Source organism: Magnolia sinica, chromosome 9 (assembly GCF_029962835.1).
Source record: "Magnolia sinica isolate HGM2019 chromosome 9, MsV1, whole genome shotgun sequence".
Classification (NCBI taxonomy): Eukaryota; Viridiplantae; Streptophyta; class Magnoliopsida; order Magnoliales; family Magnoliaceae; genus Magnolia; species Magnolia sinica.
In genome coordinates, this window is record NC_080581.1 from 75,342,173 (window position 1) to 75,368,740 (window position 26,568).

The following is a 26,568-nucleotide window of genomic DNA, read 5'->3' on the forward strand; positions in this document are numbered from 1 at the left end:
TCATATCCTAAAATGTTATGACAAAATAGATGTCTTGTGTGGATAGAACCCAGACATCATGATGGGCCCACAAAGCCCCTGCCTAGGCCAAGCCCATTCTAGAAGGGGCAGGACCCAATCCATCATCCATGGAATTAATGCGATAACCAGCCTATGGGTTGTATGTTTACCACTTAATATATAACCGAAATCTTAAAATTAAAAGTCAGCCACTTATATATGTTGTTTTGGATGTTTTTTTAACACGCTTAAAAAGTCCTTAATGAAAATTAATCACGAAATTAACTGAGGGGTGGTGTATGCGCCCAAAGCAGTAAGTGATTTTGACGGAATGTGGTACGTGATTTTAAGTTAAAATATTTTTTCTAAATAACTACTATGCCCTTTTCAAAGTAACTTTCGATGAAATCTTTTTGGGTTAATTAGGTAGCTGTTGTGTGGACGTGGAAAAGTTCTTTGGGCCGTCCTTTATGATGTACGTGTTATATCCACCACGTCCATCTATTTTTCCACATCATTTTAGGGCATGATCAAAAAATGAGACAGACCTAAAGATTAAGTGGACCACACCACATAAAGTTGTAGGGGCAATGACATCCACCATTGAAACCTTCCTAGGGCCCGCCAAGATGTTTTCTTACCTTCCAACCTGTTCATAAGGTCATACAGACCTGAATGGGAAAACACAAGTATCAGCTTGATCCAAAACTTTTGTGACCTAAAATAATATTACAAAATGTATGAAAGGTATGGATCTAACACATATATCATGATGGGCCCTACAGAACTTTATTACATCAACACGGTACCCACAAAAGTGTCGTGTTATGGTTAGGTAATCTGATTTCACTTTGCATGTAGACTTCTTTCCAAAGCCTTTGCAGGAAGTTGTTGAGATGGGAGGCTAGGTGGGTCCAATGTGATGTTTGTGAGAAATCTATCCTGCCTAAACATTTTGCCATATTATTTTAGGACATGAGACAAAAAATAAGGCATATCCAAAACTCAAGTGAGCCTCACAAAAGGAAATGGTGGGTAGGGAAATGCCTACCCTTTAAACCTCCCTGGGTCTACTACTCCATCCATACCATTCATAAAGTCATTAATTCCATCTAGGATGAACTAAAAATATAAAAATATCCAAAACTTTCATGGCCCTAAAAATGTCTCACCATTGTACATTCAATACTCACCGTTTCCTGTCATGTGGCTCACTAGAGTTTTGGATCTGCCTCATTTTTTGTCCCATGTCCTAAAATGATCTGGAAATGATCTGGAAAAGCATATGGACGGGGTGGATTTCTCACAAACATCACATTGGCCCTAACCTGCCATCGTAGGAACTTCCTGGGAGAGGCAAGACCCGCAACTGGGCTTACATGATTGGTTCACCTCCAATACCTTCCACGAGTCATCCAACATTTTTGGCGGAACGGAATTGAGTGCTTAAGTATACACCCAACAGGATGAATTTACGAGAACTCGAAACCTACGCACTTCCTCAAAATAATGAAAGAAAACCAACTCATTTTTTTCTAGAGAGTGATTAAGTCGTAATAAACCATGCTCAATAGCATTAATATATAGATTAGATGGTAAAAGATTGCATTATTTAGCTTAATAAAGTGATAGAAACCAAAAGTTAATTAAATTCCATAAATTAAGGAACAGTTGCCAATACACATTTTCTAAGAACAAATAGGCATAATATAAGCACAATTAAGGCCCAATAAGTGTGATTAATCAACTAAAAATAATGGTTAAGTTAAGGCTAATAAAGTGCATGCACAAAAGTTTTTTAAAAAAATTCAAGATTTAAGGAGGTCTATTCTAGAGAAATAACCTATGCTTAATTAATGTGTTATTAAAACTTTAAACCATGATTTAGTGGGACAAATCATCCTTGAATTGAGGGAGTGCTTTCACCTAGTCTCTAATCTAAAAGCCTCCCCCTAATCACTCATTTTTCTATATATTGTCTTTCTTTAATCTAAATTTGGCCACAATAATACCTAATTTACCGTCAAAGATAACCATTCCTAGCTTAGAGAGAGAGAGAGAGAGTGTGTGGTGATGAACCATCAAAGAGATCCAAGTCATCTAACACCTGAATCAAAGTGAGTATACCCCCTCCACTTTTCCCTTTTGTTTTTATGATAATATGGATGATTGATGATGATCTTGATGTGATGATGGTGGTGTGGAACCCACTGACCACGGCCCCTATTGTTGTGCTTGTATGCCATCCAACCCTTCATTTGGTTACACGTACTTGGATAAAAGGAAGACAAACAAACAAAAAAAAAGCTTGGACCTAAAACTTCAGGTGGGACCTGCTGATTGTGGGTCCCACCATGATGTTTATTAGCCATTCAATTAGTCCAAGGTCACCAGGACCTAGATAAAGGGACCACATAGCAAATCGCAGCTTGATCCAAATCATGGATCCTTTATGGTGTTTATCGCCGATCTAACCCGTCTATTACATAGACCCCACTAATTTTGTATGGACCTGCTGACCGTGGGTCGCACCATGATATTTATTAGCCATCCAACTAGTTCATAAGGTCACCATGACCTGGATAAAGGGACCACACATATTGCAGCTGGATCCAAATTCATGGGTGTACAAAAGTTACAGACGGTCAGTAAAAATGGAGAATGGTCCACATTCTATCTTCATGCATTCCACAATTTAGAACCACTCATCTCAGCGGCCCAAGCACGCAAAGATGATAGGCGGACCAAGTACCAAATATCAATTATTCATTGAAAAGGGTCCCATGTACTTCTCTTTTTCCTTGGCATTTTCAGCCGGGGTTCATGTATCACGGTCAACATACAATGTGGACTCGGTCATAGTTACCTTATTCCACACGGGAATAATTTTCCAGGCACGTGGAACAAGCGATATTCTGTGGCTAGCGTATCAACCCTTTCTTTTTCATTTTCACAGTGTGAATAAAAATTGAATGGTTTCCAAAAGTAGCTAGCCCTGAACTTACAGATAGCACAATGAGTAGTTGAAAGAGGTCGACTAAATGGTATTATTGAATTCTTGAATAATGGTATATTTACATGAGAGTAATCCGTGCTATAGACGCATTCAATTAAAATTACATGACTCGGCCCCGTTTGTTAAATCTGAAGTCTAAAGGATTATTCTGAAATCTGAAATCTGAAGTCAAAAACTTATTTGATAATTATGGTTGAAGTCCGAAAATTAAGTATTGAATTCGAAACAACCTATTTGTTAACAAACATTTGAAATGTCTAAAATGTTTTACATTATAAAGAAATTATTTTTTATTAAATGAAAATAAAATCATTATATTTAATTCAAATAAACTAAAATAAAATCACTATAATGGCTCCTATCACGGAAAAATTTCTACATAAAATGGTGGAGCGCTTTCCTTCTTCTGCGTTAACAAACACCACTAAACATGGAACATTTTCTAAATTACGCATTAAGTACAAAAGTTCAGCATTAACAAACAGGCCATTAGACTTGTACACATTGGTGAACAGGAAATTTATGTATTACGTGACCTCATGAACAGGTTGGATGGAAAATAAGTATCACGATGGGCCCTAAGAAGGTTTCTATGGTTGGCGCCATTATTACTGTTGCTTCTTATGGTGTAGTCTACTTGAGCCTTAGATTTCCTTTGTTTTTCAGCTCATGCCCTGAAATGATAGGGGAAAATGGATGGAGTGTGTATAAAACCCATACATCAGGGTGGTGCCCTCGGAGTCCCTGCCTGTCCTTAGCTTGGGACACGTGGGGGTTGCACTGAATCCACGTCCACTCAAGAGAGGTAGTATCAAGTGGCCCAGTTCTCATCCACACTATCAACCCAATTTTCATAAAGAGTGCTTCGGTGTAAAACATGCGTCACTTATATATATATATATATATATATATATATATATATATATATATATATATATGCATGACTTAGACAGTGGGCATTAGATGTGGCCCAAGGTGCTTTAATTTCCAAATGCTCTCTAAACTCAAGCACAGCAATTTCAACATAGAGACTTAAGCTATTTTCAAGAGTAGAGAAATTTTGAATATTAATGCTTTATTTGAAAGCTGTCTATGATGTTGGCCCTCAATTCCTTAAGGTTGGTTGTCAGTTTCAAACACACATCACCCTATAGATGCATGATTTTAACAGTGGCCATTAGATGTGGGCTCAACATGCTTTAATTTCGAAATGCTCTCTGAATTCCACACAAACAACAATTTCAGCATCACATGAGAATTAAGCTATTTTCAAGAATAGAGAAATTCTGAGTATTAATGCTTTACTTGCAAGCTGTCTATGATGTGGCCCTCAATCCCTTAAGGTTGGTTATCAGTTTCAAACACACATCACTCTATAGATGCATGATTTTAACTGTGGCCATTATATGTGGGCCTAACATGCTCTAATTTTGAAATGCTCTTTGAATTCCGTGCAAACAACAATTTCAACGTCACATGAGAATTAAGCTATTTTCAAGAGTAGAGAAATTCTAAGTACTAATGCTTTACTTGGAAGTTGTCTATGATGTTGGCCCCCAATCCCTTAAGGTTGGTTATCTGTGTTTGACATGCATTGCCTTATAGATGCATGACTTTGACGGGCCATTAGATGTGGGCCCAACACGCTTTAATTTCCAAATGCTCTCTGAATTCCATGCACAACAATTTCAACATCACAAGTAGAGTTGTACATGAGTCGATTCGGGTCGAGCTTGGCACAGCTTGGCAAGCTCGACTCGACTCGGCCAGTAGCTAACCCCACTCGAACTCCGCTCGACTCGGTCAGCAGCTCGGGCCACTTCGAGCCAAGTTCGAGCCTGTGCGGCATTTTCTGAAACCCTTTGAATGCATCTTCATTTTCTACATAATGCAAAACAGTAACAACTCTTCACAGGTATTTCATCAAACACTAGGTGAGCAAAATCAAAATCAAAATCAAAATCAAGATATGGGGTAGTTTTATGATGTAAATTTTTTTTAGTTCCTTGTTTTGTATTCATTCCTTCCTTAACACCAACTGATCCCGCGGAGAATGTGCACACCCTGAAATAATAGTTCGTTGAGTCACTTCATCAAACACCCGGCAAGCAGCATCGATATCAAAATAACTGAGTCACTGAGTTGATTCAATCCGAGTTGAGTCGAGCTCAGGCAAGCTCAAACTCAGCTTGAAATTTTTTTCGAGCTCCAAAAATCAGCTCAACTCGGTCCGAACCCAATTTTGAGCCGAGGCGAGTCGAGCTTTTTCGGGTCGAGTCGAGCGAGCTGACCGAGCTAACCTGACTCATGTACAACTCTAATCACAAGAGAATTAAGCTATTTTCAAGAGTAGAGAAATTTTAGGTATTAATGCTTGACTTGAGCTGTCCATGATGTTGGCCCTCAATCCCTAAGGTTGGTTATGGGTGTACAAAAGTATCAGACAGTCAAGAAAAATTGAGAATGTTCCACATTCAATCTTCATTCATTCCACTGTTTAGAACCTGATGTAGAGTGGGACGCAGACACTTGCATAACCAAGATGGATCAGAGAAGGCCTGATTGGAGGCAAAAGTGATCAGGACCATCAAAACCTTAAACAGTCATATCTCGCAAACCGGAATTAGTTTTTCGACATATCATATGTGATTTTGGGGTAGGAGAAGCTTCTTTAGCCAGCCAACCCTGCTATGCCGGGTTGCCCATGCCAGATTTGTGAGATTCCATCAGATTGACGGCAAGTTTTAATTTGATCATAACTCTTTGGCTTAGAAAAAATAGGAGAATAACGTGGTTGTGCCAAATTGGATACTATTTTTTGACGTAAACCATGAAGTCTAGTAGGAATCATGACCATCTATGATGATCCCAGCAAGAATTTTCCTAACTTAGAATACGTAAAATAGAAGGAATTGGTAATAATTTACTCCTAAAATTTGTAGTTTAGGCATCTGGTTTATGTGTAGTTGTCATAGTTTCAACCGTTGATAGGTGCATTTTATTTCCAATAAGTAAACACTTGCCTATCTAATTGAATTGGATTTCTAGTGCTCTAGCCCATTTTGGTGTACAGTCTCAATCCAAGCCAATCCAACCACCTGATCATGTCCGGTATTAAAACGTAGGCTGTGGTTGATGCTTGTTGTTTTGGTGGATGGTACCAGTTCAAGGTGATCGGACCAGTCTGGATTTTTGCAAACGATCCCAATCTTCAACAGGACTTGAGTAGGCATATATCATTAATAGCTCCTATACAATTCTCAACTCCAATGTGTTCACTGACTCAATGTAGACTGTCGATAACACAGAAAATAACAGTTGTGATAAGCCTACCTCAACACATGGAAGTTTTTTAGATCATTGGGGACTTACAATTGAGTGTTTGCTTGAGAGATTGCATGAGGTTATTCTTAAAATTGGAGTAATCATTTTGCTGAGTATTGGAAACGATTTCTCAAAAGCCAACTTCATTCATTATAGCTAATGGTCCTCAACAAAATCCCAGCAGCCCCTCCACTTGGAAACTTTACATCTCTGATTGCATACCTATCACTCAGGATACATGAATCTGCCACCGAACCTTCCCAACCAACATGGACAAGACTAAATTGAAGACATTCTACTGTGTGAATCCATGTTGATTTTGAAATGATACTATACTGATCTTCAACTATCACTATAGAAAGAATGTGTATCAGCAATAGCACATGTACACATTTGAAATTCAACATTAATGCATGGTATACTAACCTCAAAGCCCCAGAATTTTGGGTTCTTGAGAACCACCTGAGATCATTGTTATAAATTAATCCTCGAGAACCACCTGAGATCGTTGTTATAATCCATTCAAAATGCATGTCCAAGTATAATAGCCAACGCAACCCAATCACAACCACATGCCTATCTATTTTATATATAGTCATAACCATGCCCTTACAAAAACAAAAGAAGAATCCATCTGAAACAACTAAAAGAAAAAACTACTGTTCCTTTGTTATCATTTCTAGCCATGCAACACGTTCTTCTTTGCCCCACACCATAAACATCTCTCTCAAATTGGCATTTTCAAAGTGACGACTAGCGATGACCCGAGCAAGGGGATTTAGAGGTTCGATCTTCATTAACTCCGTCACACAGTTAGCAATGGAATAAGCACTGGCGGCAGGAGGCTGAGATGTTCTTTGCTCTTTCATGAGCTCAGGTCCAGTGTCTACTTCACATAGCGAATCCGAGATATCACTCCTTACATGCCAAGCTCGGTCTCTTTTGTTGTGAACAGAATGAAATGATCTTAAAGACCGTTTCCTATCCGACTGTGGAGTTCTAACACCCTCTTCAACTTGGGAGATGAAACCGTCATTCACCCCAGTTGGAATATTAGGAGACATCTCCACCTCCTCAGGGGATAGCCCGAAGACTTCAGGAGATGGCTGAGACAAAGCCGGGGATGATGACGTGGATCCTGTATCCAAATTCATAGAAATAGATCTTTGGGATTTGGCAAAGCTTCCTATGTCCCCTGATTCGCCACATATGATGGACATCTGCTCAAATGCAGGGAAGGCTGTTGTCCGGAACTGTGTCGCACTAGGATGACTCTGTTCATTATATATACAATGAGCTAACCACAATAGTCTGTAAATAAGCATATACAACATGACCTTTGCTAGGCCATGCATGTGTGCAATAAAACTCACTTACACACCAAACGTGCTAGCATGGCAGGTCTGAGATCCAATCCATCCCATCAGAACAGCAACACTATATTGATGCCCTAGCCCAAGAATTTGGTTGATCCACTGATCAGGTGGGCCACAGTTTGCAAAACAAATGTAAATATCCGAAAAACTTGGCTGAACTTTTCTAACCAATCCACAGGTTTCCAATGTTGGGATCCGAATGCTGATTGGACCAGACTTTTCGGGAAAACATGAACAAAGTCGGACCAACCTGATGGATGGATCAGATCTGTCGCTTATGTGCCAGCATGGCACAAGTGTAGCATGTAAACAAGCTTTATTGCACATGCGTGTGTGCTTAGCAAAGCTCTAAACAACCTATTGGAGCATTACCTGCAAATGATCATCCCATACAGAAGGCTCAGCCACGACTAGCTTGCTACTCTCATCCCATCCAAAGCCACTCAAAGCAAGAAGTCCTTTAACAGATTTGTATATTCCCTTCAGTGAGCTGAAACGCTTCTTCAATTGATTCACATTGTACGTGGAACCATTCCTTCGATTAAATTCGGAAGCAATCATGTTCCAACCAGATGAGTCAAATCCACTAACCGACCTCTTCATGTCCATCATATAATCCACCACAACATTCGCGAAGAGTTTATCGACTGAAGGATTCCACACTGCTCGAGTCGTAGTTGTACCTCCAATGCCACCCCGAGTAGCCATCGACCTAGTTGGACACAAGTTTTGAGAAAGAATCACTAAGGGTCTACAGACTGTTCTTTTGCTTTGTTATTTTTTTCTAAATTAGATTCAAGATATACAATAAGAGAGCCAAACATGTATTTTTAACAGAAAAATGATTGTGCAAATGTTTTCACCACAATTACAGTGCAAACAAGTTGTGTGGACCCACCCTAATGTATTCATGACATCGACCCTGACATCATGCACGCCCTCCCATGTTTGACCATGGCCTCATAACTCATGCCAATCCATGGCTCGGGTGGACCACACCATAAGGAACACATGAGTGGGTACGCCCTCCCCATCCCAATTGTTCCTGCTCGCTTGGCCTGCCTCAGTCATGGATTTGCCTGATTTTTGGGCCCATGGCCGAACGAGGGATGGCATGCATGATGGTCAGAGTGGTTTATCATGAACACATCACAATGGGGCCCACACAACTTGTTTGCACTATAATTATAGTGAAAATGTTTGGACTAGATTTTTAATAACACAATGATACGAAATACATTCAACTATCATCTCATCCACAAGGGACCTCAATAAAACAGATATTTGATTCGATAAGAATGGTTTAGTTAAAGGCATTCGATTTGAAAGCAATGGTTAGTCAGATCAAAACCAAAATCACAAAAATCCTATACAAGTTCTCGAATTCACAATATCCATTTATAATCACCATGTAAATAAGAGGAGCCCATTGGGGCCAATTTCTTGGTTTTCATGCGTGATCTTAGTAATTATGAGAAATCATAAATTGCTCAGGCAGTGAGTTTGTACATTTCATCCTTGTTTTCAATTTGTACAATTCGGCCATGGTCTTGTGATAAAAATTGTTTATAGGATTAGGTGGTTCAGCCCTGGATGACCCATGCGCCAAACATCCCCAACATTGGAATATCCCAGTTATGGAATATTTGGCCCTTTTCCAGTTGAATGTGAGCAGGTGTTGAATTTTCTTTCTAAGCCATCCATTTATTGGATACCCGCTGAAGTTCCATCTGCAAGATTATTGGTGCATGGGCCCTCCAAACTAGAGCTCATCATATTAATTAATTAAATCACTTGACCACAGGGCGCACTTACACAAATTGAAAGCTTGAACAGGAATGTAAAAACATTTGGCTTCAGCACTATATGATTCCCCCCAAAATTCTACACTTTCCATACTCTGATAATAAAAGGACGTACAATTCCTACAAGACAAATGCAAGAAGAACGAATTGTTATAAAACAAATATTAATAATAATAGCAATAATAATAATGAAGAGAAGGGTGTAATTGGTGGAAGAAAACCAGGACCAGTTTATCATCAAAATGGGCTCTCATTCTCCCAAAAAACATTCAGATTTCCTTGTCTCTTCCTTGCATCAAGCCAATTCGCAAAAGATTCAAATCCAATCCCTACTCCCTCAAAATCTTATGTTCTACTCTCTCCCTCCCTCCCTCCCTCTCTCTCTCTATAGTATTCCAAACATCCATACTATCCTCGTCTGAATTCTATCACATTAGAAATGCATTCCATGGTTTTTTCAGATGGAATATTTGGAATTTGGAGGAAACAACTCAAACCAATCAAGCATTTCAAAGGTAAGTGCTTGAAACATGACTCCTTTGAGCTTTCAGTAGTTGTGTTTGGCCTCATTTAGCTGTAATGCTCGTTTTGGGCATTTTCTTTTTGGTTCTCAGGAGGATTTCTCAATGGTCTTGAGATTTCTGGGTATGAAACAAGGCCTTCATATTCATGTTGAGGGACTAGCTCCAATTAGCAATCATTTTCAAGCTGGATGGTAAAGTAATTGCAATTACGAAGTCTGCTTTCTCATTTTGAATGCTCCTGAAAGTTCTTTACAATAATTTCCTATTGCTTGAACCAACTGCTGAGAAGGGAGATGCCAGGTAGGGTTTGTTTACTTTGGGGAGAAAATGGCTGAGAAGGGAACAGATAATGAAATGCCCGATGAACTAGTTTTGTGATGGTGAGGGAAGAGCTTTTGATAGAGTTACTGGGAACGGATTTAGGGTTTGCAGGATGAGTCATCTTTAAAACATTTTTGGCATAGGTGTCAGCCAAACGCCCACAAATGACTCGGATACATTTTTAGAAGTAAAAATTACCCCAACTCATTTATGAGTGGCAGCCAAACGGGACTTAGTGATTAAGTTGTTGTTTGGTTGTCACTTAAAAATGGGCTCATCTCATTTTAGTTGACATTTTTTTTTTTTGAAAGGCCTAGTTAACAATAATTATGTATTTGAGATTTTGCGAATGATTAAAAATAATCTTGATAACCCATTATTCATATAAGCAATGATCTCTAATACATAATTACTTTTAACTAAAGTGAGATCAAATCATTTTTAAGTGGCAACCAAACAGGGCCTAAGACCGTTTGGGTTTCTTTGGGGTTACTGTTCTTTTCTTTTAAGCACCTTCTCATAGTGTTACCGTTGCTCTCGGTAATGGGATCGAGTGATGAACTGCAATTATTTCTGGTAATGTTTGTTACTATGGCGTAGACGATGACTTCAGATTTGGCAGCTTTGGATGTGGGTGCCACAATAGTCTTTCTCTCCACAGCTGAATACTGCCCACAGCACGAATCTTGGATTGCAACATCCCTCAGCTTCTGAAGGACCGCATCCTTATCATGGCTGAAGTCATCCTTTGAGACCTGCAAGGTACCCAAGATGCCCATTTAGCTACTGAGACGTTGGGTGGGGCTTTCTTATTTTATTATTTCATGTAAATATACAATTAGAGATTTCTTCTTTTATTATTTGATGTAAACATACTATTAGAGATGGGAGGAACTAGAGGTTCCTTCTTGTTCTTTGCTGATGCACAGAATTTGGTGCATGTGGGTCTCATGGTTCGATGATCCAAATCTTTGATATAATGGTCCCACCATGGAAAGTGAATGCCTTTTTTCTTTAAATCAATTGATGCCTGGAAAATTTCCCAGATTGGAAGCTGCCAACACCCTTCAATACCCAACTCAGAATGGAAGTCTAAGAGAAAAAGGAAAGAGCAATGGTCAACATAAACAGAAACAAGGCCAAACATCATTACTAAGATTTATAATCTGGGAGACATCGGCAGCATCTCTAATTCACAGTGACCCATTAGATCGATGATTTTATCACTGAATAATGAACTCCACATGTAATGAATCTTGCAAATCAGCAAATAAGATGGTTGCTTATAAGACTTCCATTCCTCTAGAGACTGTTTTCATTGTACTAGGTGTAATGAGCCCTGCAAAGCTGGATGCCCTGGACAAGTGTACATACCCATATAGCAAAAATATGCAAAATCCTGATCCAAGCTGTTGATCAGGTGGAAGACTCTGCTAATAAGGCTAGTCCAATCGTGAGGGAGGCCACATATGTAGGGAAAATATAGACAATTGAAGAGGACAACCAGCAGTCCATATTCAAACATGCACATCTGGCTCAGATGAGTGGAGTAGCCCTATTTTATTCAGGGAACATTGACAGAGGGCTTACCTGATGAATGAACAGGGATCTCAGATTTTCACCAAGTTGGCACACATGGGACCATCTGGACTAGGAAGCAGCAGATGCACAACTGCAAGGATGACAACCCAACAGTATTTTCCCTTTCCAAGAAATTGGTGGCTAGGATCCTCCAATCCGGGAAAATTTTTGGGGGCATGTTACATTCACAATGGAGCCAAACAGAGCAATGGTCTGGATCCAGAACCATGGGCCCCACCTGTGCAAACTGAAAGCCTGAGCATATCGTGGATTCCATGCAAGTCATATTAGCTACCAACTTCTCACCTGGAAATCAACATCCCACTCGATTCTAGTGCATAGGCATCCACACCCCTCACCAAAGTAGAGATTCAACACCATTTTGAAGGGTCTTGTCTTCAGTGTTTCTCTGATAACATTAAAAACAAAAACAAAAACAATATCCGAAAGCGAAAATATAAAAGACAGAATGACAAATATAGTAAGCATATAATGTAACTTCACCAATGCCTTTGTAAGAAATTACAGCTTGGGATCTTTTGTGCTGATTCAACATACCTTTTCAACAAAAATGGCTGCTCTTCTAGAACGGCAGTCTTTAGATCTGGCCTCTCTGGAAAGGAAACCTACGAGTTCAAATGCAAGAAAACAAACATCAGGCCAGTACAGCATGTGTACCAATCCAATCTGATGACAGGCAGTAGATACATAAAAAAGAATACGAAAGCAGCTTGTACCAGAATACAATTTCAAATCCAACACCTTCATGCCAATATAGCATGTGTGCAGATCTGCACCGTTCAACTAGTACAAAGTACGAACTACTCATCCACCATCTATGTGCTGTCTAAAAACCAGCCTTGGTCGAGTCATCAGGTGGGCAACACATTTTATGAAAAAATAATAGGCTGTAAAAAAGTTTACCAATTTTCCATATCCAATGTACTCATTTAGCAAAAACGTATGAATTCCTCATCACTGTACAGGTGGCAAACACATGGAGAAATCATGACTGTTGATCTAGTGGGCACCAAATGGATGCACCATAGGCCAAAATCTCAGTGATATACAAAACTCTGACGTCTAGTTTCAGGGTGTTTTTCCTGTTGAATATGGGTCATTACTCTGTTTTAGGAAAACCATAGCTTGTTGGGCCACTATTCAGGTGGATAACACAAATCACCTCAATTTCGGGATATGGCCCATCCATATGGTGTAGCACAAATTCAATGGCCATGATCACCATATGTTAGTGCCACATGTGACATATGTTTAGGTAGGCGCATCATGGAACTCCATGACGTGTATGGCACAGCAATGTTCCTCTAGTGAAAATTAACAGAGAACTAATAACATCTTTACCTCAACTGATTTAAGGAAACGCAACAGTGCTTTATTTCCATGAACACTAGCAATCCTAAGCGTCCATTTCACATATCTAATCTTCCCTGCAATGTGAATGAGACGACATCAAATAACTGCTTCCAATGTGTATGAACCAATGCTACCCACATCGCCAAAAATCCTACATTTTCCTTTCCAAATTGTGCAATTGTGATAAGGCTTAGATGATGATGATGAAACTATGGTTCTATAATCCTCTTGTGAATTAAGTTGTAATATAAGTTTTTTAATTAGACTGGAGATTTATATGATTTATGCAATAGCATGCATATAATATGACACCGTGCATGCAAATCCGAAATGATAACTTCATGTAATTACTATCAATTCATTTGTAGAATTATATTGCATATGCTTAGTGAATATACTTGAGGGACCCACATGATCCTACCCCCAATGTACCACTTATTGGAGAAACTATCATACAACATATAAGTTCACATACTATCCATTGGAGCAATAAGCAATTCAGGTAACATTGTAATGAACTCCCCACAAAACAATTGTTGAACCAGAAACCAAAAGAATGGTAACCTTACTCTTAAGGAAATGAGAAAGAGTGAGCTGGATAAGATCAATGCGGACAAACGGAGGGATCTGAAGATTAAGGGAGTGCATTGCGCCTGCAATAACCTGTTCTGTTTCAAGTCAATGTCCATTGTTCCAATAGAAGCCGAATATATTCAAAACATGTGGCTGATTGTAGGCAATCATAGTAAGAATCCGATAATCATGGTAAAATACAAATGGGAATAATGAATCTCAGAAGTCACATCCAGGTACAATTTTTGCTCCTACATTAAACCCTGGAGTTATCTTTGAAATCCACCTGGTAGCAACGTGCAAGCCAGTCCCATGCACGAATAAAGAGGGTTGATATCAGGAGGACAGTCGATTGGCAATTTGTGCCAAGTAATCAGGCAAGTCAACCCCAAATAGCTGGAACAAGACTATGAAGATGACATTAAAACCCAGAGCTATACTCCTCCTTTGTGTTAGGATGTACCTAAATTTGCACCAAGCGAATGGCTGAAGTGCTCAGCTCTTCTATTTCTTTAAGAACTCACTCATAATTTGGAGTTGGTTTGAAGGACTTTCTCCATTCTGCTCAATGCAAATGGGTTTCAATACATTCCAAAATGAAAGGAAAGAAAAGAAAAGGTACCATTTTTATTAACATGGGGCTATTTAAAAATGACGCAATTGCCATTTGTGCCACTTCTGAAATGGCACCTTACATCAGTATCATAGTTGTAAGAGATTGTGTGAGGATGTGCAGGTGTCCATGCATACTTTTATGTATATAGTAGCAGGTTGTTGATGTGTGTACTTTTCCTTTGGTGGTCCTTCAGGACACCATATCTTTTTAAGTTAGGGTTTCATGGTTAAAAAAAGAAAAGGATATCAGATGAAAGGGGGGCTTATCTCTCATCATCTTTTCTCCCCCAATATTGTCCTGTTTCTTTTTCCTTCCATCATGGGATTTTATAGTAGTTTAACATCCTGCTTGCAAACTTCTGGCAGAAATTTGTCCATAGCTGTTTATAGGGTGTTTTCACCTTGCGACCTGCCCAATGAATAGCCCAGAATTGCAAATGTGTGCCACTTGGGCAGAGTCATGCTTGGCACTTGCATTGTTCACCATGTCTGCAAGCAAGAATTCCATGCCCCTTTTAATACCTGCACTGCATATGTAAGCATTCCTCCTATGTGATGAATTCATGTTTAGGCGTCTACCAAATAGGGTGAAAAGGTTTGATCAGCTGACCCAGATGGATGGCCTGACACCAGGCCGTTTGAATGTTTTCATTTCCAAAATTGGTTTCTAGTGATCTGACTTGTTTTGGTGGCTGGGTCCAGTCATCCTATTTTTAGAACACGGCTCCTAGGAAGTTCCTTGTTTAATTGAGAACAACTTTCTGATCTTGTAGATGAAGGGTCCTTTAGCACATGAGACAGATGTTTGTCACAGAGAAAGCTAAGCACACACAAGTTAGGATGGCTTAAGATGTTAAAAAGACAAAAATGAACCTTTTAATCAAGATTCATGCTTAAAATGCTGTCACTTTCAGGTGCTGGGTACATGAGAGTTATGTATTACATAATTACTGTTAACATGAACTCATTATGTATTACAGATCAAGATCTCTAGTAAATAATTACTGTTAAACAAGATGAGATCAACTTATTTTTAGGCATCTATAAAACAGGGCCTTCGTTAATATGTTCCAATTGAACACTTTCCATTTTTTATTATGATCAAAGGAGAAGATTATTCTTTTTACCAAAATGTGTGGATCAAATCACAATCCTATAATTATACTAAGAACAAGAGATCTTTCTCGATCAATCCCTTTGCGCCTCATTCTTCAAGAATCAGAAAGATTCTTTTTGAGATTGAATTTGTTCATTTGGAATCTGGGAAATGTATTTTTCATTTATGATGAAATGTTTCTGCTGGAAGAAGTTGGAACGGACCACCCACAACAGGTTGGGGTCCGACCCAGGTTTTCAAACATTGCCCAGATCCTCCATAAATGGATGCATCATGCATGCTTTGATCCATTTGAATAATATAATATGTTGATGAGAAAGTATCAGCTAATCATACCTTAAAAATGAAAATACTATACCTTGTCTACTTGCCCATGGATCACCAAACTTGCCTTCTTGTCCTTTGGAGTGGGCTACAGAAGCACAATAAAAAGTTTCAAACGATGATCCAAAAAGTAGTTGGCCATTATACACTTGACAGCATGCAGTGCCCGCAGATGAAGTACTGCAAGAAAAGAAAAGGAGAAGAAATTGCAAGAGAATAGAGCAGGCAAAAAAAAAAAAAAAAGAAGGCGAGGGATGGCAATGGCACCGCCCCAGCCTGAGCAAAAGCCACCTTCTGAATAGGCCCATCCCGAGCAGTTTGGAACTCAGGCCATACAGCTTTCCAGAGCGACCTTTTTTCTTTTTCTTCAGTTTTTGCCAACGAAAAAGAAAGAATAAAGAGGGATTATGGTGAGGAATCATCACACTCCAAAACAAAAGCTAATCAATCAAAGGAACATTAAAAGACTCAAGAGACGTCTGTCAAAACGCTAAAAAGCCCCAGCTACCTCATTCAATTTGGCTTACTTGAACGCCTCTTGAAGCTACTTGATAGATTGTAGATCTATTGTTACATTACATCATCATCATCATCATCGTCGTCATCATCATGAAAGCCTTATCCCAAGTAACTGGGGTCAACTAGAAGGGTTTGCTCTTACACTCAGCCCAAATCAACCACAAGCCGCCAAGAGGGAAAGTCTCCACAAGATCTCCCCTCTAAGATCTTGACAATCCCTGTGCCAAGCTAGAAGAAAAGATGGAACAGATTGAAGCGTAACCAGAAGGAATGAAAGAGATCAAAGAATGTAACCCAGATTATTTGAGCAAAGTCACAATATGTGAAGTGTTCCACCGATTCCGCCTCCCAAAGACATAAGATGCAGACATTAGGAATATTTATATTCCTAATGGAAAGTTACAAATGCCACATCTAATAAAATCTAACTATTCTTTCCACAACGTAGTAGTTTAAAGGTGTGTTTGGCAACAATTTCAAGTCAAAACATACTCAACAAAATGACTTTCTCACCACCATCTTTTCTTTCCCTTTCTTTCCCTTTTGAAAGGTAACAATGATTTTATTGTGGCACATTCCATTATCACCATTTTCCATCTTATGTACTGGGCGAGCAGTGTTCGTAGTATTCATAGTATCAGCCGATATATCAGCTGATATTATTGGTATTGAGGTGGGCCAATACAAAACAACCTGGAAGTAAGTCACTGCGCTTCGGGGTATCACACAATATATTGCATTGTATCGACGATATATCAATACAATGCGATTTGTTAAACAGATCGCAGTTATATTCTCCCCTATATCGACAACACCATGTGATGGTATTGTCGATACATTCCAGTCATGAGTCCCCTTTGTATTTCCAAAAAAAAAAAAAAAAAAATCACAAACAAAAAACCTCAAAAATCACATTTTTCCTCATATTTTGCTTGTAATTCATTCTTAAGCTGATCTCAACCAACCCTCTTCCATTTTTTTAGAGAAACGAGGAGATTTTTGTACAGAAATTGAATGCAGAAAGCAGGTGGGCCCAAATTGCAAACAGTGAGTTTCTTTTCTATTTCAATCAATTTTTTTGCGGTAAATTAATTGGAATCAATAGATCAAAGATTTTTAAACAAATCATAATTTTACAAGCTCAACCATGGATTTCAACCTCCAATTTGCAAAATTGGGAAAATTATGGGAAATTGGGGAAAATCTGAAAATTTCCCAATTTCACCCGTTTAACTTGAAATTAAAATGTGGAAAAATCACATTAGAGTGATTGAAGGCTGATCTACATATTAATGGAAGTTTTTAGAATTTTCAAAAAAAATAATTAAAGATCGAAAATAATTTAAAAATAATAATTCAGATTGATCAGCAATTATTTAGCCTTAATTTTAAAGTATTTTCAAGTGTTCTCGTAAATTCTAGATTGATCAGCAGCTATTCTCGAATTTGGAAAATTTGGAGAAATTAGGAGAAATTCACAATTTCCCTCATTTCACCCATTTAACTTGCAATTAGAGTGTGGAAAAATAGTGTCAGAGTGGTTAGAGGCCAACCTACAAATTGATGAGGTTCTTGAAATTTAAAAAAAAAAAAAAAAATTATATAATTTTAATTAAAATTTATTTTTATTTTTTTAAATTAAATATATCAACAGTTATTTAGGCATAATATATATGTATTTAATAATTGAATGTGCTAATATCCTGCTTGTTTAATATTGTTTTTCAGGTAGAAAATGTATGAAAAAAGGAGGCAGCATGAGACCATGCTTCCCGACAATCAACACAAGTCCAAGTGCAATTATTATCCGCATATGTTGAAGAGCAAAGGGGTGTCCCATTTGAAGAAACACCTTAGTTGGGGGGGGGGGGGGGGGGGGGGGGGGGGATTGGAATGTTGTCAATTGCCTGAGGGTTTCGAAGAAGGTGAGAGCGAAGATAGAGATGTTAAGGAAATGGGTGAAGATCAAAGATGATTGTGTCGTATGTAAGAGGGAATTTAGGGAGTTAGCATGGCCAACACAGGGATGTAGATGAGTATGATGATCCTTACTATAGGCGTGCTATTGATGAGTCCTTACGGGAGCAACAAAAAAGGGATCATATGAGGTAATGGGGGGCAAAAAGGGTCTATGAGGGAGGCTGGTGGGGGAAATGGAGTGAGGGGCAGCAGTTGGAGGGGGGTTGAAGATTGTAGAAGAGGGGGTTGGGGGCAAGGTAGTTTTCGATAATGGTAGTATACTAGTATTTGGATGCCAAATGTACCTTCAGATTTTGTAATGTAAGGAGAATAGGGGGGAACAACAATCAAAGAATTAGTAAAGTTGAGGGAAGTGAGAAATAGGGTAAGGAAGAATGTGATGTGCTGAACGGGATCAAAAACTCATTCAAGTTACATTTATGGGCTGATAAAGGATGTGATGGAGCTTGGGAGGAAGAATGTGATGCAAATTGTCACAAACAATGGGAGCACATTTGTGTAGGCAGGGAAGCTGTTGATGAAGAAGTATGGCTTGTACTAGACCCTACACATAACCCACTACATTGATTTGATGCTTGAGGTGATAATGTGTAGATCTACAGTTAAGAGCATGATTGTCAATATCCAAGCAATTACAAATTTCATCTACAATCACACCTGGATATTAACCCAGTTGCGCGAGAGGAGTGGTGGCGATTTAGTATAGATTGGGCGACACAGTTCGCCACAAATTTCATTGCCTTAAAAGGCCTTCTAAAACACAATCAGGGGCTAAGAGAGTTTTTTTTTTTTTTAAATTATTTATTTATTATTATTATTTTATTTTTTTTTGCTCTAGAGAGTATTCGCAATGGATTCAGAGCGGCAAAAGAATAGCGTGGAGAATTGAGAAGATTGTTTTGAGCGAACCCTTTTAGGATTGTGTGCATAGTAAGGTGGGTATTTTGGAGCCCATATATGCAAGGTGTTCCATAATGGTAACGATGGTCATAACGGCTACAACCATTGCCATTATGATACATGCCACAACGGCCATTATGGCCCTTGTAACGAACAATACGACCTTTCAAAAAAAAAAAAAAACCGCTTCAGGATTCATATCAACGGATGTATGAAATAATTGATGATTGATGAAAAATAAATCTCAAGTACCCACTTCATAAGACTGGTACGTAATTAGATTTCACTTTCAACATGTTTCAATATTTTACCAGTTACTTGTATAGCATGGATTTATATGGTTCTTTATTTTATTTTATTTTTTTTACACTAATATGTGAATATGTGCACCTTGTTAGGTTCAACATACTTCCTAGAATCCAAGTATCACTATAATTATAGATTCAGTGAGGATAACAACTTGAAGAGAACATTGCACAAAGTTTACAAGAAGTTATTCTCCAATTCTCCGAGAAAAGCACATTTTGAGAACGAAGTAAACATGTTTCCCATTTAATTCTTGTCTAGGTTCATGCAACGCTTTATACTGACAATTACTAGTAAATGCCATAAATAGGTTGTCGCCTTCCAAGAATGCAGAGGGCATGTTTAAGTGTGATGCCACGAAAGAGTTGAGGAAGACGATGATGCCATGTAAGTTGTCACATTAGTTAAGTGAAAGCTGCTACTTTGGGTAGCGCAGCATAGCACCAAAAATGAAAAGCATGCTTCTCTTGGGCCACAAAATCATCATGTCTTATCAATTTGTAAAAAGACTTGACCAAAAAGAGATCGGATCTATGCGCCCTCCACACCATAGAGTCGGCCCCTCTAGCTAGAAAAACTAGCTATGAGTGGTTCAAAAGAGTGACAAAATCATCTACCTCACTACCCAACAAAGCTCTCCTACAAAAAGGGGCGCAAGAGACGAACAACCTATGCATAAAGAAGCAATCTGCCACTTTGAGACCTTCAAAAGGAGCAAGACTAGCCAAATTAGGGAACTCAAGGTGCAATGGGGAGTCACCACACCATGGATCTTCCCAAAATCTAACTATAGAGCCGTCTCTCATGAAAAAGGAGATACCTCGCCAAAACCCCTCTCTAATAGCTGAGATAGATTTCCAAATATGAGAGGCCCTGTATTAGGAGGATCTCCTAGTTTCCCACCCACCCTCCCTCAGACCATACTTCAAAGCAACGATCTCACCCCAAAATCTCCCTGCTTTCATCCTAAACTGCCAAAGCCATTTGCTAAGGAGAGCAACATTCATGTCGCCCAAGTCCCGCAATCCCACCCCACCTCGAGATAGGGGGATACAAAACTCTTTCCATTTTAAGAGATGAAAATTGTTGCCTTTTGCCGGATCCCTTCCTAAGAAAATACCTTCTCAGTTTGTCCAATCTTTTGCAAACTACTTGGGGGCACTTGAATAAAGACATGAAGTATAATAGCATATTGGAAAAAAGTTGACTTAATGAGAGTGAGGCGGCCGCCTAGCAAGAGGTAGTGACTCTTCCACCTGAAAAGCTTTCTTTAGATTCTCTCAACCACCTTACCCAAAACGTGCTTAGCTGGCTCTTACGTATACATAGGAGAAGCCCCAAATACAGGGAGGGAAAGAAGCGGCCTTTGCATCCGAAAAAGTTAAATCTCCAACCCAGAAATTACCCTAAAACACATAACCACTTTCCGCAAGTCTTCGACCATGAGGGGATCAACCTCGCAAAAGATAATCATGTCATCATCAGCAAATTGGAGATGTGATATCCGGTCCCCAACTGGAGACGCCCTGAAAACCCAATCAGCCCAATCTCTTGGCCCTTGGCTAACGTACAGTTGAAGGCTTCCCCAATCACAAGGAAGAGAAACGAAGAGAGAGGATCCCCTTACCTTAGCCCCCTAGATGTTTAAAAAAAAAAAAACCTTTCGGGGAGTCATTGACAATCAAAGAAAAGGAGACCTGCGGCAAACCCAAATCCACTTCCTCCACTTGTTCTTGCAACCCATCTATCTAGTATATATTCTAGAAATTCCCATTCGACATGGTCGTAGGCCTCCTCAGCATCGACCTTGCATATAATTCCAGGTGTTTTCCTTGAACTGAGAGTCGATGCACTCATGTGCAATAAAAGCAATGTCTAAAATTTGCCGACAACCTACAAATGCCCCCAGATTAGGGAAAATAACGATCCCCAACACCGCATGAAATCTAGACGCAAGAATCTTAGCCAAAATTTTATACAAACTCCCTATAAGACCAATAGGTCTGAAATCTTTTAACCCTTCCACTCCTTCAATCTTGGGGATTAAAATTATAAAAGAAGCACCCATTTCTGGCAATAAGCAGCTGTCTTCAAAGAACTCTTTGACAAATGCTATCACATAAGCCTTCATCACATTCCAAAAATTGCAAGAACGCAATGGGGAAGCCATCGGGTCCTGGCACTTTATCACTACCCAAGCTATCCACAAATCTTCTGAAACTTTGTTGAAATGAAGATAATCTATCTTCGGCCAAGTCCAATGGTCCTTGGACAAAAGCTTTTGGTAACAACTGATGATTGCATCGCACACCTTATCTTTCTTTTCAAGTCTTGAACCGTCCACTACAAGGGACCAAATCCTACTAGTTCAGGCACTCGTTGATGCTATGCTATGAAAAAATCTCATATTTCTATCTCTCTCCTTAAGCCAAAGTGCCCTCGACCTTTGTCTGCACTTGATCTCCTCCTTAAGGTGCTTAAAGTACTACAACGAAAGATATGACTGTCTTTCTATGTCCATAGAAGATGGTTCACCCCCTTCTTTTGGATCAATGCCATGCATCTCTTCCAACATACCAGCCAGCTCATTTTCCTTGGCCCCCAAAACTTCTATGTTCCAGGTCTTCAGATTTTCTTTAAGAAGTCTCATTTTCTTATGCAACTTAAACCCAGCCGACCCTTGAACTTGATGAGAAGTCCACCATTTTTCAACCATCTCAGGAAACCCCTCAGACTCCAGCCACATTAGCTTAAACCTAAATGGTTTGGGACCCCAACTTTCACAGTCAACATTAAGGAGAATTGGTCTTGGTTAGACACAAGTCTCGGAATCCCACTAACCTACATAGGAATTGGTCCATCCAATCTAGATTCATTAGAAATATGTCCAACCGCAACATGATAGGAGAACTCTGGTTGCTTGTCCAAGTGAACTTTGGCCCTGATATTGAAAGATCAATCAAACCAAAGTGTTGAATCCAGATGGAGAACTTCATGTTTCTGGTAATCTGAGTTCCCTGAGATTTTTCATATGTTAAGTCGAGTGTCATTGAGGTCCCCCACTAAGCACCAAGGAACCCACCGCACTAGAATGCCCTTCAGCTCCTCCCAACCCCCTCATGTTCCAAATGAGGATAATCATTGGTCCACAGATCTTGCCCTTCCACCCCTAACTGCCACACTGAACTTACTCCCCATCTCATAATTGATTAAACTTGCGAGCCTCATCAATTCCCTCTGCTTCGAAAGTGATCGCCCATATGGCTTCTTAATACCTGAAGGGCAAGATCGTCCGTAAGGATCTCAAATATATATACTTTTTTTTAAAAATAAAAATAAAAATCGGAGATGTATTTGACAGTGTACCAGGCCATTCTTTGGTGAGAATGTTGTCTATCAGGGAGTGTCCGCTTGACATGCTGAATAGGCCCTAATCGAACAACAAATCAAGCATGATTTGGTGGATAGGGTCCATTACATATAAATACAATAAATAAATAAATGATGGTTTACCCCTTCTTCCAATATTTCCCAAAATGGTCCACTCCACTTCAGCTCATTGAATACCACTCAGATTTTGAATTTTGATCCTCAAAATAGTCCCAGATCTGGTTTCAAATTAGTCTATAAGCTTCCTTCATGGTTAAAATAATAAAGTGAGAAAAAATGAGTGAAAAAATGAAAATAAAAAACTTTATAATGGGCCCTTTACGGTCGTATAGGCCCAGTAACAATGTCAGTATGGCCCATTTTTTCATAATGAACTACTCACCCGCATATTACATAACAGGGGTGAGAATTTCCTTTGTGTAACAACCAATATGGCCCGTCACATAAACGTTTCTCAATAACATGGTTGGTCCCCATCATTTCATGGGAATGTCCCATCATTTCCACCAATGAGAGATGCCAATCCCGAATAAAGTGGCAGCCGGCAAACTACCTTAACCCTAAAGAAACCCTTGGAAACCTAAACATGCAAACAGAACACCCGAAACTCAAATAAAAAAACCTAAGAAAGGGACCAGCTGAAACAAGGAAATGCAAGGGCTTAGATTACCATACTCTTTAAAAAGCAAACCCTCGGGAATCCAAAATGTCTATATTAGCTGGCTTCAAATGCCAGTAAAATGTGCTACAAAAAGAACAATCACTGGGAAAAAAATGGGTGTGCTGAACAAAAGCCGGAGATGAACTACAGATATTGTGGGGTCCTGCTCACCAGAAACTGATAGTTTGCAGACCCAGATGACTGCATGGATATGGAACTATTTGCAGTGACCCAATACATTGACCTAATGGACCGCAACATGGATGAGGTGCACCTTGGAAATCCCCTTGACAGAGGTCCTAAAACTTTGATATTTGGGCTATTCTCCTCTGAATATGAACTATAGTTGCACAAAGTATGAAGCAAAGCAGCAACAGATTCAGGTGCAGGAGTAGGGAAGCGTCTATTCCAAAATGTAAATAAGTATAAATTATTAAAGAAGCGGGAGCAGGAGGTAGAGTCGGAAACACAATTCGAAGCAGGAGCAGCACCGTCCTGCAACTACGATATGAACCATTGATGTACTTAATCTCTTAACTATCTATTTGTATGCCACCATATTGAAGAGCTGGTATGGGTTCACATCAATGATTTGAATATAAAAATATCAAAAAGAAATGAAGCCAGATACCTGAAGGTTTACAATAACAATCTTTCCGCCACCACTCAAAGATTTTAAAGGCAAGTTGCAAGCTGGAGTAATCTGCAAACTGCATAAGTGAGCAAAAACATCATATACAAAAAAAACATGAAAATGAAACATATTTATAGGCTTACAGCACAAAATGAGAGACAATTCCAAAACTTTTTCATGTATCAAAATAACAAATTATATCAAGTGAGAACTATCCATAACAAAAGCTGGATCATAAATATTGAGGACATCCTTTGGAAACCAGGTCCCAAATGACATATTGAGGACATCCTTTGCTTTCTTAGCATTAGATGTTAGCACATGGTGATGCGAGATGAAGGCCTCATTGGATACTTAAATTTTAGCGCTGTTTTGAAAAGGTCGGTAAGAATGCCTTCTATTCACAAAGTACTCACTTTCAATCTTCACAATATCCTGATTTTGAGTTTTTGAAAATGACTCCAATAATATTCACACAGTACATGAGCATCCCTCCGTGCCGGCTTGGGTGCTTGTGTTTATTAGCTAATACGAAGAAACTACATATCAGCAATATGTTTGACAACTAACCCTCCATGAATCTCCATCGTTTGCTTGCCCACTGGGGAATGCATGCACTAGGTGGACTAGGGTTGGTGTTCTTTGGGACCTTGTTGGCATGCTGTAGGCACCCCACCTAGAGCTAGCGGCCTATATGATTAACCAAACAAATCAAGCTATGACGGTATTGAATCGGCACTCTGATTTTGCAGAAATTAGTTTATTTAGAAGCAACCCATCCCTTGAAACCACCTTTTCAAGCAAAAACCTTCTTAAATCCCCACTGAAATACGTGGGAATGGTACCAATCCCTTTTTTATGTGGTCCACATAGGATATGGAAATTGGATTTTCCATGCGAGAAGCTTTTCCATATGGAAAACAGCCCCATGGAAATTGGATTTCCACACCCCAATTTCCTGTTTTAAGAAAATTTATTTCACTCCTTTATGCTGATTTGTTTTCGAACCATATACTATTCTCACCACCTTTTCAACCCATTAGAGAATGCCATGTGTCCCATATCACAAATGTCCCAAAGTTCCCCAAACTTGCCAAAAAAAACCCACCTAGAAATCTATAAATATCTTCCTTGAAGCAAATATCAGCTAAGGAGAACGCCTCAGAGTTTGAGAAACAGGTCCAGTAACCACTGAAAGGGGAGGATTCCAGTGATATTCCTTCCTTTTAAAGGTTCCAAATCTCCTCTTCATCAGGAGAACATCACAAGTCTAGACCCTCTGTCGAATCAAGCAACAGCCATATTGAAGATGGAGTTTCCCAGCATGAGAACCACCACATCCCTACGATTATTAGCAACATACAATCTTCTAATGCTTCTTTCTTACATTTATTTTCTCATTGCCAAAAATCTAAAGTCGAGGATTTTATTTCTTGCAAGTAGAGACCGCATGTAGAATCTGTAGACAGGCAAAAAAAGTGCCTTACCCCTTCTCCATCTCTGGGATCCTAATCTGGCATTTTGGAAGAAACCATTTTGGAGTCAAAATTATTCAATCTTCAACCATTTCTAATTGGAAATTGAATTAGTGGTTCTCTAGACATCTATGGTGTTCCAAATCTCAAATTTTGGCTAGCTAGACCACCTTCGATTATTTATTACATGTACATTTTTTAGAAGGTTCACACATGCACAAATTCCTAATGTGAGGTTCTACCATGGTTAGTTCCAGAGGCCGGGTAAAAGAGAGGCTGATATCTGAAGGGCAGTAGATCATCAATCCTTTGTCAATCATTTAAAAGCCCATCTAAATTTGAAGGGATAACGAGTAAGATGATGATGATGAGTTCAATAAAGAGAGGAACGGCCAAATTGTAATTCTCTTCAAAACAAAATGACCAAATTGTATGACCTATACGCATGCATAATGAGGAAGTAGCCCTCAAATTACAATTCCATTCTTTCCAACTCCTAATTGAAAGTAAGATAAAAGCACTTTTGATCCTAGTTCCATAATCTGAATACTTAGGAAGGTAAGTGAAAATTGGTCATTTCCACTTTACTGAACTAATTATCACAATTCAATTTGATAGTATCCAAAAGTCACCTAAATAAAACTAACAGCCTTTATCACTAGCAACATTAGTGGCCGACCAATAAACTTACAAACAATCATGTCGAGTGTCAACTGATCAAGCACTTGAGTTTATTACTTATTTTCCAATGAG

At 39.1% G+C, this 26,568-nt stretch overlaps 1 protein-coding gene across 7 annotated transcripts in view; it reads right to left on the reverse strand.

Moving 5' to 3' along the window:
* Nucleotides 1-6,821: 6,821 nt before the first annotated feature.
* The window catches only part of LOC131255703 (NAD-dependent protein deacetylase SRT1-like), a 46,951-nt gene continuing 27,204 nt past the window's right edge, over nt 6,822-26,568 (reverse strand). For 2 of the 7 annotated variants that reach the window (XM_058256498.1, XM_058256500.1), the window contains exons 8-16: nt 24,338-24,416; nt 15,985-16,038; nt 13,891-13,984; nt 13,310-13,395; nt 12,506-12,573; nt 12,254-12,356; nt 10,880-11,121; nt 8,089-8,428; nt 6,822-7,614 (exon numbers count right to left, since the gene is read on the reverse strand). In XM_058256498.1, coding sequence (XP_058112481.1) covers nt 6,997-7,614; nt 8,089-8,428; nt 10,880-11,121; nt 12,254-12,356; nt 12,506-12,573; nt 13,310-13,395; nt 13,891-13,984; nt 15,985-16,038; nt 24,338-24,416 — 1,684 coding nt within the window. In that variant the 3' untranslated portion in view covers nt 6,822-6,996. Of the gene's footprint in view, nt 7,615-8,088; nt 8,429-9,531; nt 9,642-10,879; nt 11,122-12,253; nt 12,357-12,505; nt 12,574-13,309; nt 13,396-13,890; nt 13,985-15,984; nt 16,039-24,337; nt 24,417-26,568 lie in introns of those variants that run through there. The other 5 variants (XR_009176257.1, XM_058256502.1, XM_058256499.1 and 2 more) reach the window with 5 other exon arrangements.